Source organism: Lissotriton vulgaris, chromosome 4_1, assembly GCF_964263255.1.
Source record: "Lissotriton vulgaris chromosome 4_1, aLisVul1.2, whole genome shotgun sequence".
Taxonomy (NCBI): Eukaryota; Metazoa; Chordata; class Amphibia; order Caudata; family Salamandridae; genus Lissotriton; species Lissotriton vulgaris.
In genome coordinates this window covers 763747897-763762871 of record NC_141691.1, presented here as the reverse complement: position 1 = coordinate 763762871, position 14975 = coordinate 763747897, and the positions used below count along the sequence as shown (strand labels likewise).

The following is a 14975-nucleotide window of genomic DNA, read 5'->3' as shown; positions in this document are numbered from 1 at the left end:
CGATGAGGCTGATGTGTCCTGTAAAGAACGAGGAGAGCGTTGATTAGAAACCTGAAATCGATCAGGCGACTTAATCGTACTGAGGTCCCGCAAATCATAAACGTGCTCAGTAGACGCAGGCACTCTTGATGGGGGACGGGTCTCCTGTTTCTGTGTTTGTTTCCCCTGTTTTTTATTTCTGTTCCAATTTTTCTTTGGAGCTGTAGATTTCAGACTTCGCACCTTGGGTCTGCTTCTTATCTTTAGCAGAAAAGGGCTTGACACCTAAACTATTGCGGCCAATGGTTTTATACGGAGCCGTAATAATTCTCGGTAAATGTCGGGATTTGTTAGCATCGGGGACATCGCGTAAGGCATTAGCCACTTGAAAGTTTACTGCATCTCCCTTTATATTAGAAAGGACCAGATCGGAAACTACATCAAATGAGCCCACAAGTCTCATTCCCAATTTAACCGCAGCCTCAGGTCTGTGCTCGTCCTGAACACGCTTAATGACCGTTGGAAGGACAGCCATTGACGGAGTGCCGAAGCACCTCGTGCACACTGCTGCAAAAATTCTACCCCATGACTCACAGTCACCGGCTTCCGGTACCAAGTCCTTGGGTAAACTAATTGTTAGAATCCTGTTTTTTTCTACGGGACTCGAATTAGGAAGAACTGCCTCCAGCTGGTCAAATTTATCGGCAAGCCAAAAAGGCATATCATCCTTATCTTGGGGACGCTTGCCCATTACTGCATTGACCGTCACAGGACTAAGCTTCATTCTGCTCGGTTAAGCTGTATGGGCCGCAACACCAGGGCCCCGGCCCTGGAAATTGCGGGTAATATATTGAACTAGGGCCCGAATGACACTAATAGAAGAGTCATTTAGGGTCTGTAACTCAGCAACGGTGACCTGCCCCGCACGAGGATACGGGGTGAATCCAGCCAAAACCGGCCAGGGAGCGCCTGGAATGGACAAAGGACCCAATCTAGCCGCTGTTACACTGTGGGGAAGGGCGCCATCAAACCACACAAGGTGATGCCATGCAGAAATTGGAATTTCCTGTGTCCTATAAGGGAAGTAGTCCCTGGGCACGGCTGTGTGTGTGTGTAAGTGTGAAAAACCTGCGTAGCCGCTTCTACTGCCGGAAACGTCACCAAGAGTAGAATATCTCAAACGGGTAAGCAACCTCAGCACTTACGACCAAAATCACTGCCATGCCCTCCAAACTAACATTATATGCTTGCAAATGATTGCGAACCGCAATGCGACTATGCTGCGGTATAACAATGTCAGCCATAGTGACACAGAGAAGAAAAAGCTACAATGTAAAACTTAGTAGCACAACTGGGTAGTAATTCGAAAGGAAACCGTTTGAAAAGATTCAAGCTTGAAAAGACCTATGTAACTATAGGTAGGTTTGTCCGACGCTACTATTATCCGGAAACAATAGCGAAGGGGGTAAGGACTGAATGAAGTACTACTCAAGTGTCATGTAATACGACCACCAGTGTTGGGCGCCATGTAGCAGGGATTCTGCTCATACACAGAACTGTGCATAGAGACTTGGAACCTCAGTGAATTAGGGTGTGCCAAAACTCACCTTAGTAGCCCAAATCCCCTACCAGACTAGCAATCAGTGTCTCATTGGGTCTTCCAAACCCCCAATGATTAGACAACCCAGAACATGGAACGTAGAATACCTCAGGCAATGTGGACTCTTTTGTTATACTCTCATGCTAGTCCAAAACGGGGTATAAATGAAGACACATGCAAGTTTGAAATATTTATTTCTAATGCCGTGTTCTCAGGCACAGTATCTTAGCTAATACAAGAAGACATATTATAAGCAACAAGATTATCAGCATAGTTACTATTTCATAAAAGGCAAAATGAGAAAGCATGTTAAAATGATAAATGGAAATAGACTAGATTACACCTAGATTTCACACTCCTTTACTATTAGGTTAGTTTATATCTACAGAAGGTCTCTTGGGTTTACAAGGGCGGCCCCATACCTCTGGTCCCAGTAGAAATGGATCACATCATTTTCTACACCAGCTCTCTGCATGCAAATGTTTTCCAAAAGTGTGTGTGAGCATGCCTGCGCAGTGCATTAAACGCGCCAAAATCAGAGGTGGCCACAGCTGCATATATGTTATGTCTAGAACGTGCGCTGATCAGACCGAACAACAACCACTGTGTTGAAATAGCCTTGAAGGCCTTGGCACTCACTGTTCAGATAAAGCTTACCAAGCCAAGCTGCTAGTATTGAAAAACATATTATTCTCGTGTGAAGCAAAACAGTCCTCTAGACTCTAAACATTTGTAATAATGTGTGACGTGTGCAAAGGCAGCAGAAAGGAAAAATGGTGTTTAAACTTCTAATAAGCTCATGCTAACTTAACACAGTGTAAATGCAAGGCTCAATCCCATGACAGCACTACTTGGCAGGGTAGACTCACAGATGACAGAGTTTAGGTGCTGGAGAAAGGTTGTTGGAAGCTTGCTATGACCCTGGGGCTTTCGATCAGAAGGCCAGCCAACTACTCCTGGAGTCCCTCTGGGTTAAAGAGATGCAGGTCCAGTCCTTCTCAACCAGATAGGAGGGCAGCAGGTAGCAGGTCAGGATAGCAAATTAGAAGTCTATCAGAGTGCAGTCCAGCAGAGTGGCAGTCCTTCAACATCAGAGCAGTCCTTCTTCCTGTCAGAGTATCCACAGGTCCAAATATGTGCTGAAGATTTGGTGTCTGAGGTCCAGTATTTATACCCAGTTGTGGCTTTGAAGTGGGGGAGAAGCTTTTTCAAGTTTCCCTTTGAAGTCCCCAGGCATCCTACCTTCCCTGGCTCCAGACTAACTACAGGGTCATTAGGCCCTTTGTGTGAAGGCAGAGCAAAGGCTTTTCAGGTGTAAGTGGGGCTGTGCTCAGCTCCGTCCCTATCCTGCAAGCATATGGCCCACTCATGCCCACCTAATGCCTCTATTGTGTGGCTGTCTGGGAGAAATTCACAAAGTCTGACTGTCATTTACACCCAGTCATGTGGCCCAGGCCAGGTTATCGGCACAAAGGTCTAAGGGCAGAAAAATGTTAACTGTCTAAAAGTGGGAAAGGAAACAAGGGAACCCTACTCACTTGGAGCCTGGGTGTAGCCATTCAGCCATTTATGACTTGTTTGACTCACATAAACTTGATGCTATGTTCATGACGGAAACATGGACAGAGACCGAGCTCGAGTTAGGGCTAGCCTAACCAGAAGGGTTTAAAGCATTTCACAAGCCAAGGCAGAGTGGTAGAGGCGGCGGGACAGGGGTCATTTTTAAAGATTCCTGGGATATCACCCCTCTAGATAGGTTGCTCACATAGAAACTTTAGGGTTCTCTTTGAAAGACCCATCTGGGCACATCTTGACTGGTATGGTCTGTTACAGACCCCCGGGTACTGTCACGGTGCAACAGCAGCAGCAGTTTGCTGAAGCGATTAGCAACATGGCCCTTACTCATCATAGATTGTTGATACTGGGCAATTTCAATCAGTGGCCCAACGGGAGGATGGACACCGCCTACTTTAACCTCATCCAATCTTGTGCCAACCTGAACCTTCTACAACGGGTCCAAGATGTGACCCATATAGAGGGGCATGTGTTAGATCTGGTATTTGCTGGTGAAAACTCAATAATAATGGACAGAGTACTACCAGTGGGCTGGTCACATCACCATTTGGTCGAATTTAGAGTTACCCACGCTACTTTTATATTCCTAACTGTATCCTGCACCGAGGGCTACCTCATATATTTTTTGCAGTTTATTGTGGTTTTATATTCCTAACTGTATCTTGCACTGATTGCTACCTCATATCTCTGTGCCGTTTATAGTGGTACTATATTTTTATACTCCCAATTGTATCCTGCACCGAGGGCTACCTCATATATTTTTGCAGTCTATTGTGGTTTTATATTCCTAATTGTATCCTGCACCGAGGGCTACCTTATATTTTTGCCTTCTACAGTGGTATTGTATTTAGCGCCACCTGTCTCATGTGACTCTTGTTATCAATTGTATCTGGCTATTGATTCATGTGCCTCACATATTTTTGACTATTTTTTGACTTTTCACTATTGCTCACCTTCGATTCAGGTATTTTACAGTTTGCATAGGTACCTTATTCCAGTATATTTTTAGTATTGTACGTCTACTTTATTCTGCATTTGACTTTTGTTTGCAAGTGTATTTCGCTACTGACACATACTCACTTCTGTCACTTTCGATTCAGGTTTTTTACTGCCTGCATAGGTATTTTATTTTATTCCTGCATATGTTTCTGCACTCATTACACCGTTCCCTCCCGGACACACTGATTACTACTGCACATATTTTGGGTGCCCTCCGGTACCGCCCCTGTGCCAGGGAAGTTATTGTCTGCATCTATTTTCCGCTCCTGCTACAACTTTTATCCCTGTTTACGTTGACGACTACCTCGTATACCCTCACTACCTCACTACCCTGTTTACGTTGACGACTACCTCATATACCCTGGCTGTTACTTGTGTCACTGTTACTTGTGTCACTATTACTCCCGGCAACCGGAGTCTACTGGGCACCCACACGCCCCTACCTATTCCGTCACCATATCATGGAGCTCATCGGCAAGCACACATATAGAATCAACTACCCACCCGCACTCACCAAAAACGCTGCAAAACGCTTTAAACACAATCTACTGAGGTCCCACCCTGAAACCCCCTTTGCAGACACCTACTTCTCACCGGTCAATGGTGTCGTAAACATTGATATCATCTTCCACACCACACGAAGAGCTCAATGGAGAAAAACGTTCCTCTCCCTACTCACCGTCTCCAATGCTAGGAAATCCGCTCATGGCCGAACACTCACCATCACACCTTCCCAACTCTTCCCGGGCAGAACCACCATCACTATTTATAACAACGGGATTGTCCTTATCCAATCCACAGACAGGAACCTGGAACTACTAGACAACCTGTTCCCCACTTTCATACAGCACCTCTCCAAACCACGGACCCCCACTCACAGCACACACAGCACTCACAGCACTCTCAGTCCTATCACCCTTGATTTCACAGCCCCTAATCACAACCATTCTCTCCTAGCTCAGCCCCTAAACGACACGCACCTCTCCTCTACCCCCGTCACCACAGTCATTCCTCCACTTACTGTAGCCACACCACATTCCTCATTCACAGACTCAGACCTTTCCCCCTCACACACCAGCCGCACCCCCCCCCACCAACATCTTGACCCCCACTCATACCACAACCATTCCGCTCACCCCTGACACCACTTCCCATACCAACAACGCCGCTAATCTAGCGCAGCCCCAAAACGACACGCACCTCTCCTATACCACCGGCACCTTAGCCATGCTCCCATCCACTGCTGCTACCCCACACCCCTCAATCACTGACATTGATCTTGGCCCCACATACACCAGCCGTACCCCCTCCCCCCATACTCCATCCCACATTCCCATTCTTGTCACCCATGACATCACAGCCCCCACCCACATCCCGCCTAATCAAGCTAAGCATCTGATCGACAAGCTCACAGATAAACCCCACCCTTTGTCCCCCCCCATTCTCAGCCCTCACCTCCACTCATTAACCAACCACGCAGAACACGCTACCCCTATCTCTTCAACTACGACTCCTCAACAAAGAACCACATACAATCCCACCTCCCCCCCCCATTCTCACCCCTCACTACCGTACATGCGCCCCCTTCACCACTAATAAACGCCCATCCTCCAACCTGCACTCTCCGCCTACCACCAATACTCTCAACCACACCTCCAACATCTCCCCGTTGTCACCCACGCCCGACCCTCCCATCCTCACCCCCAACACAACGCCCGACCCTCCCATCCCCACCTCCAACACATCTCCCACACTGGACTGCACTACGACCTCCCTCCTCCAGCTCAAAGAAGACATGCACATCATCAAACAACAACTACTCTGCCTTTCACACTCCAGCACCCTCCACCAGATCAAACAAGACATTCACATCATCAAACAATTACTCAGCACACATCCCAGACAGCCCGCACGCGCCTCCACCATCACCTCCCCTCCCAACTGGACCTCCACCCGGGTGGCGAACTCTCGCACTCGACTCCCACTGCACTGGACCACAATCCCTGTTCACAACCGCGAAAACCGCCCCCATCGCTCCTGTAATCCGATCTCATCCTAAAACTGGATCTTGACTTAATCATCATGACTGAAACATGGCTAACAGAATCTTCTACACCTATAATGGACATTCTGGTTCCCCCCAACTACCACATCACCAGACTTGACAGGACTGGCAATAAAAAAGGTGGCGGAATCGCATGTATACACAGGCGCAACCTCTCTGTCCTGAAAGTAACTTCCCCCTCCCTACCCTCCCCAACCTCCTGTGAATACATCTGCCTCGATATTATCAGTGAGGGCAAACCGATTTGCACTCTTCACGGCGTTTATCACCCACCCGGCGACAACCTTACCTTCTCCCAGCAAATCATGGATATGATCTCAACCAACTCCGGGCGACAACTCACACAAATATACCTTGGTGACTTCAACCTCCACTGGAACGATCACAATGATGCGGTGGTAAAAGGTCTGAAGAATTTCCTTAACGCCCTTGACCTCACTCAAATCTGCAATAGTCCAACTCACAAGAAAGGCTCTATCCTCGACCTTATAATCTCCAAAGAAGCCTCTTACCAACTCGAATCTATCCAACCCTGTGACTGGTCAGACCATCATATTATCACATTCTTCATCAATGTAAAAGTTAAATTTAACCCTGTTCAATCCGCCAGGCCCAAAATCTGGAAAAGAGACATGAAAAAACTAAACTCAAACTCTCTGCCCCCCAACAGCTGCAATTCACTACTTCCTCCTACTGGCGTTAAGGACGTCCAATCCTTGACTGATCACTATCTTAATACTATGTCCTCAATAATTAATGAAGTCGCACCCTTGCAGCTAAAAAAAGCCTCCGCAAAAATCTCCAATCCCTGGTACGACGGGAGTCTCAATGACGACAGACGCGCCATGCGAATGGCAGAGCGCACCTGGAGATCAGCTCCCTCTGCACTGAACCTAAAAACCCTGAAGAAAAAGAGAAATGCCTACTTCAGGAAAATAAAACGCTCAAAATCAGTCTTCTTCAGCCGTCAGCTTGACCTAGCCAAAAATCGTCCGAGAAAGCTGTTTGAGCTTATCCGAACGCAATCCAAAGAACACCCCCAACCTCTCAACACTATGGGTGAAGCTCCCTCCTGCGAAGACTTCGCCTCTTTCTTTATCCAAAAAACTGACAACATAAAGAATGACCTACTCATGGATGCAAGCCGCTACCCCAAACCCCTCTGCATAGCACCAACTAAACCAAAAAACAATGCCATCTGGTCAACCTTTGTCACCTACACGGAAGAAGAAATTGGCAAACTGCTCAGCACTCTGAAACCTTCCAATCACCTCACGGACCCCCTTCCTGCTAACGCTGTCAAAGTCCTTACCCCGTCGCTCCTTCCACTCTGGACTAAAATCATTAACAGCTCACTTCAACAAGGGTCCATTCCCGACTCCCTCAAAGTTGGACAAGTCACACCCTTGCTAAAGAAACCTACAGCCGACCCCTCAGACCTCAACAACTACCGCCCCATCACCAACATTCCGACTCTTGCCAAACTGCTGGAAAAATGCGTACAAATACAATTGTCTAAACACATTACTCAGTTTGATCTTCTCAACTCTCATCAATCAGGCTTCAGAGCAAATCACAGTACTGAAACTGCTATGACTCACATAATCGATGACGCCCTCCAAATCCTAGATCATAACGATACCTGCCTCCTAATCCTCCTTGATCTCTCCTCCGCATTTGACACCGTCAAACATGAGAATTTACTCGACCTATTAAACACAAGAATGGGCCTATCTGGAACTGTGCTCAAATGGTTCACGTCCTTTCTGCATAACAGGTCGCAGAAATTCAAGAGCAACAACTTGATGTCCGCGCCAAGACCTGTATCGCTAGGCGTACCACAAGGATCCTCCCTATCCCCAACTCTGTTCAACCTAGTTATGGAACCTCTCACCACCTTGCTACAAGAATCCAATGTGCACTTCCACATGTATGCTGATGACACCCAATTTTATCTCAAACTTCAATCACCCAATGACATCACGCTCTTGAATTCAACGATCAGTAGCACCCAATCCTGGTTGGCCGCTAATCATCTCAAACTTAATGCCCTCAAAACAGAGTTCCTTTTGATCTCACCTCCCGCGAAGATCACTACCGCACAAATGTGGCTTAAACACCTAACGGCACTCAATGTTCAACCCACCATCGTGGACTCAGCGAAATCCTTGGGCATAACACTCGACACCAATCTCAGCATGCAGGAACACATCAACAAAGCAACTAAGGGAGCAAATTTCCAAATCAACACCCTTAGGAAACTTAAACCCTTCCTTCCAGCCAAAGATTTCCAAACTGCGGTACAATCACTTGTCATACCTCGAATAGAATACGGCAGCACCGCCCTCTGCGGTCTCCCCCTAGCTACTACGGCACCCATAAGAGCCTCTTTAAACGCCGCAGCGAGACTTATCACTGGATCAAAAAAACACTCACACATCTCCCCTGACTTCAAATCCCTGAACTGGCTGCCTTTTGAAGCCAGGATACACCTGAAAATCGCTTGTTTGACGCACAAGGCTGTCCACCTTAGCTCACCTAGATACCTCGCTCAGAAGCTGACGATTACTGGAGGATCCAGAAACACTAGAGGCACAAACAATCTTTTGCTAAAGCCTAAAAGATTCCGCAAAGAAAAAACCTACAAACGCTCTTTCTCAGGAATGGCTCCCAGGATTTGGAACTCACTCCCCCCTGAAATCAGACTCATCCCATCTACCATTCTTTTCAAGAAAGAAGTAAAAGCGATCCTCATGGCTAAATGCACTTGAACCACTACTGGGGATCAACTTCAAAGACTCAGTGCTCATCTGTACTACTTGTTCGAACCCCTTGCTTTTTTTGTATGACTTTGAAATTGACTACTTGATTGTTTATGATATCATTTCACTGTACTTTTAACACTATAGATGTATCTGTGTATATTCTGCTATTCACCTATGTAAAGCGCTCTGATATCTGCGAAGATCTTGTTCGCGCTATATAAAACTTTCAAAATAAATAAATAAATAAATACAACGACCAGAAACACATCTAGTGAGGATAGGCATGTCCTAGGCAGGGTCTGGAAGGCCTTTCTATGGAGGGCCAATTCAGCTCGGGCACTTCAGTTAGAGTCTCTTTTCGACCCTGGGAAGTCAGTCACTGAGAACTATTCTGCTTTCTGCGATCACTTAACCCGTCTGGTTGATCAGTTTGCTCCTCTGAAGAACATTAGGCTGCGGGGAAAACCATCCGCCCCGTGGTACACTAACGAATTGAGGAAGCTTAAGCTGGAATGTAAGCATGCCGAAAGGCAATGGCGAAGTCTGTACGCCAGTGAGGCTAAAATCAGATGGAGGGAACATCTAGCTGAGTACAAAAAAGCTATAGCCACGACTAAGGCCGCATATTATGCAGACCTCATTCTCAAGTCCTCCAATAGTACCAAATGTGTCTTCAACATACTGAAAGAGCTGACCAAGCCTGAGTGCACAAGTAATAGGATCGTGCCCTCACAAGAGCTTTGTAACGGATTGGCAGCATTCTTTCAGGAAAAGATAGAGATGATCGTTGAAGGCCTTAAACCTGATATTCCTTTGGTCACAACTGAAAGTGCTGAATTACGAACACCTAATTTATGTGAAATAAGGGATATGGGGGCTGAGTCGCGGAGGCACTAAATAACCCTTGACCATTGGGAACTGCCTTTCGGAAGATGAGTTTATTAAGGTGGCTATGGGGATCACCTCTGGCTCACCACTGGACCCAATCCCCCAAAAACTCCGGAAAGAGCTTAGTCCAGAGGTCTTTCCACTGCTTCACCAACTATGTAATCGATCGCTTAGCAGTGGAGTGGTGCCTCCCTGCTGGAAGATGGCGGTGGTCTCACCCCTCCTGAAAAAACCTTCATTGGATCCCAACTGTCTTAAGAACTATAGGCCAATCTCCCTATTGCCATATCCAGTGAAGATAGTGGAGCGCCTGGTAAGCTGCGCACTCTCAAGCTTCCTGGAAGACAATAATAAGCTGGGGGATGAGCAGTTTGGTTTCAGACCAGGACATGGGACTGAGACAGCACTGGTTACCGTGCTGGACATACTTTGGATGCAAGCGGACAGGGGACAATCTGCGACTTTGATGTTGTTAGATCTGTCCGCTGCGTTCGACACGGTAAACCACTTCACACTGCTGTCGAGACTGGAGGAGGTGGGGGTGACTAACATGGCTCTGAGCTTGTTCCAGTCTTACTTGGTAGATAGACGGCAGGCCGTTGCCCTTCCTCCCTTCCAGTCAGACTTTACTACCAACAGGCATGGGGTACCGCAGGGGTCATCTATCAGCCCGATACTATTTAATGTGTATATACGGCCGCTTATGGATGTCATCAAAACCCACAATATTAGTGTGGTTAACTATGCTGACGACACCCAATTGATAGTGTCTCTGGATGGTGATCAGGCAGACTCCCAGGTTATTTTCCACAAGTCAGGTGGGAAATGGTGTTGTCGTTAAGAGACAATGCTTTGCAGTTCAACAGCGACTAAATAGAGATTCTGCACTGTGGGGTGGGCAGAGTGCCGGCAGTTTTACAGTCGGATTTCTGGCCTTTCCCAACGGTTGGCCCTACGGTACCTGTGAGCACAGTGCGTAATCTGGGGGTTAGCTTTAATGATAAGCTTAACCTGGAATCGCTTGTTAATAAGGTAGCCAAGAATTGCTACATGCTCATCAAAGGACTCCGGAAGGCTCTACCACTGCTACCTCCTCAGACCAGAGGGACAGTGGTCAGGAGTGTCATCCTTAGCCGCCTGGACTACTGTAATGCCTTGCTGCTGAAATCCCCTTGGTATCTAATATCGCGGCTTCAGAGTATCCAGGCTGCAGCAGCAAAACTGGTCTTGAGGAGACCACGGGGATCATCAACTTCCCAGGCATTAGATGGCCCAAGCCACTTCAGAGTAGGTTTGGATGGTATGCCCCTGTACGCAACTTGCGATCCTCTGCAGCTAGCCTGGCAACCATCCCGAGGTTCAAGTGAACCACAATGGGTGGGCGAGCGTTTGGAGAAGCAGCTGCTTGCCTGTGGAACAGCCTCCCTTTGGAACTGAGGCAAATGCAGGAGCCGCTGTTGTTTCGGAGGAAAGTTAAGACCTGGTTGTTCCCCAGAGGGTAATCGTCAGTCAGCTTTTGCGGATCATTACAACTTTACTGTGTCTCAGCGCCAGGATGCCCGTGAGGTTGCAGTGTGCTCTATTAATGTGGAATGGCTGGCCGCCGACAAACGGTCTGGGCCTCTGGCAGCTCTGCTGAGATGCCGCCTTTGGGAGTCGGAGTCCCGCAGGGCTCGGTGTTGAGCCTGACTCTCTTTAACATCTTTATGACCCCTCTGGCGGCATCTTTCGGGGCCCAGATCGTATCCTATGCCGACGACACCCAGCTGCTCTTTTCCTGTCGGAAAGGAGAGGATTTCGATGGAGAGAGTATCCGTGAGTGCCTTGGGGCTGTTTTCGAATGGCTCCAACTGAACAGCCTCAAATGCAACTCAGACAAATCGGAAGTACTCTTCTTCGGTTGTCAATCCGATCCAGACTGGCAGGTATGGTGGCCCGCGGATATGTCTCCTCCGATGCGTTCGTCTCAGTTGGCTAAGAATTTGGGGATCAAAATTGACAATGGCTTGACTTTAAGATCTCAGATCCTTGACCTCTCTGGCACCTGTTTTGGTCTCCTCCGTATGCTTCGGAAGTTCTTTCCTCTGCTATCTGAGGACCATAGGAGGACCACGGTACAGGCCTTAATTGGCTCAAGATTGGACTACTCCAACGTCCTATACCTTGGCCTGCCAGAGTACCTCCTGCAACGGATGCAGGTGGTCCAGAATGCGGCAGCGCGTGCCATTTTTGGCCTGCACAGGCGAGCCAGAGTTTCTGGCTTGTTGCAGTCGCTCCATTGGCTGCCTATCCGGAAGTGGATCGTTTTCAAAGCCCTAACTCTTGCACACAAGGCCCTCTATGCCGCGGGGGCTAAATACCTTCAAAGGAGGGTCGCTTTCTACCGTCCGTCACGATCTCTGAGATCAGAGTCGATGTTTCTTGCCAGTGTTCCTCGTGTGAAGAAGGCTCGTATTGGAGGTCGCTCCTTTATGTCTCGGGCTCCACAACTCTGGAACTCTCTGTCCCTGACACTGTGCAGTACCTCGAACTTATTGGCCTTCAGGAAGGGCTTGAAAACTTGGCTTTTTACTTCTTAGATTTCCTTTATTCTGCTGACTCTGTTTTCTTTATCTTTGTGTTGTGTTTGTCTTTTTCAGGTTGTCAATAAAGCGCCGGGACACTCTTTTGAGTAGCCAAGCGCTATAAAAGACCCAAGTAACATAACATAACATAACAACAATGGAATATTGGAATAGAATATGTAGATATGCAACATCTTATATAGAAAGAAGGAAAACGGGGTGGCTCAATCCAACAGTCTTCAGCTTAAATTTCAGTGCAGTTAGAGGCAGGGTAACCAGGCAACCAGGCCCTGGCCTAAGGCGGTGGTGAATCCAGTGCAACTATTGCTGACAGGGCAATATACTACTATTCCATGTGAGTTTGCAGACTGGCTAGCTCTTATACCTTATTGGCAAATCAAAGAAGAAGCCTGCTCTGTGAAATCACTACTCTTTTGTAATAAGGTATTACAAGGGAGTAATGATGTAATTGACTTATTACAAGTGTGTTGTGATATCAGAACACGCTTGTAATAAGAAACAAATGTATGCCTGTTAATATGGAAATCCAATTCTCACGTATTTTATGAAGTATCTGTTGCATTGTATGGTACCATTTCATGGAAGCTTCCAAGTGCTTTTTCCACATATCAATGTTATAAGAGTCATAAAGATTAAAACATTGAAGCAGGAATCTTTTTCTTGACTGCAAGTTATTAAACCTAATTCCTGTTTGTTTACCGTGCGAGAACAATTTCAATGTACCACTAGGCTAAGTGTGAACTAGAATCCCACACTTCGAAAATGTTCACGTTTTGATTAAAAAAAAACTGTTATTAATGGATTACATTTAATAAATGTAGATTTTACGTTTTTTTAGCATATTTGATTACCTGCATAGTTCTCAACCTATGTTTGCATGCCCTTAGACCTCAAAAAAGCCAGTAAAGATGATGTTCAAGAGGGCCAAATTCAACATGGCCCATGTGGTTGAACCCGGGCTCGCCTTCAAAGTCCTAGAGCTTCCATACGTTAACAAGGATCTCAGCATGATAATTCTCCTGCCCGATGAGATCGAGGATGACTCCACCGGCCTGGAAAAGGTAATTGCATATGTATTATGTAGTATTATGGGTCGGTGTGGTCGTCTTTGCTATTGTTTGCAGAAGGTACCTTTCTGTTTGTAAGTCCTGAGTTAGATATTTTATGTGTTGTCTCATGAGGGATGTAAAAAAATGTATTTGGAAAAATAAATTATAATTAAATTTGCCAGAAATAAAGTTTATAGTGCTAAGAAAGTGTGGTGAGAAAGAGCTGTACATTTATTAGATCTCTTTAAATTAATAGCGGATGCTTTTCATGACATATTGGTGCTGGGCCAAGCGAAAAAGAAATTGAAAGGCTCATTTTGGGGAAGGTGATGGGTAGAGTATCCCATTTTTTATTAAAGATATTTTTATTGAAAGTACAATAAGGAAGAAGGAAGAAAGTGAGAGGAAAGATAGAAACACAGTAAATGCGACAAGGGCCCTCGCAGGAGCTCACTTTACATGGCAGAGGATATTGAGCATTGCTGAAAATTGTTCAACGCGTCCACCCTAGCCAGGATGGCTCTCAAAGTTCGCCAGCGAATAATGTTGCCCCAAGGGGGAGTCCATATGAAGGCACCGTCTCACAGTGGCGCCAGGCACAAGTCACCCAAGTCGGGAGCTCAGTCGATCACTCTAACTTGCGCCTCCTCGTCTCTCCGCCAAAAGAAAAACAATGCAGCAAGATGAAACACAAAAAGAAAAAAAAGAACCCACCCCCATAGAGATAAAAGGAACAGAACACCCTCCCCCCAAAACTCCTTCAACCCTCCATCCCCCCTCCCCCCAGTGGTGGCAGCTAAGTAACAGGCACACATCAAAACATCCTCTCACACCTGAAACAAATGGAGTGCACGCAGTGTGGGCGGGCAAACTGCCGAAGGTAGGCCCTGAGAGAGGAAGCGGACCAGGGGGCCCCATCGAAAAACGAAGTTTTTGAAATCCCCTCTGAAAACATCCGCCATACGCTCCATGTTCAGCAGTTTCCACAACCTCGCATGCCAGAGGGAGAGTGCAGGAGCCCCCTTCTTTTTCCAGGCCGCCGCCAATGCAGAGCCAAAGGATTTGTTTATCCGCCTTGGTCTGATGCTCCAGAAGCGGATCACGGAGACCCAGTAGAACAAAGCCTATCGAGTCAGGTATCGGGTAACCCAGCACATCTTTGATTTGGGACAGTATCTCCTCCCAGTAGAGGCGAATGACAGGGCAGTCCCACCAAATATGGCGAAAATTCCCCCAAGAGGCCACATCCTCGCCAACATCCATCCGATGTGGAGGGAAAAATCTTTTTCAACCGGGCTGGGTAAAGATACCAGTCCAACATCGTTTTCATGTGGGCCTCCCTAAGGTCAATGGAATGATTAAATCTGTGCAAGTCATGCCAGAGGTGAGTCCACTCCTCGTCGGAGATATCGCGACCCAGGTGCTCTTCCCACAAACCCATATATCGAGGGCGAGGCGAGATAAACGTAG

General features: G+C 47.0%; 1 protein-coding gene across 3 annotated transcripts in view; it reads left to right on the top strand.

Moving 5' to 3' along the window:
- LOC147722556 (serpin B10-like) overlaps positions 1-14975 on the top strand; it is a 206064-nt gene that overhangs the window by 116392 nt on the left and 74697 nt on the right. For all 3 annotated transcript variants that reach the window (XM_086965090.1, XM_086965091.1, XM_086965092.1), the window contains exon 7: positions 13344-13517. In XM_086965090.1, the coding sequence (XP_086821216.1) occupies positions 13344-13517 (174 nt within the window). The remainder of the gene's footprint in view (positions 1-13343; positions 13518-14975) is intronic.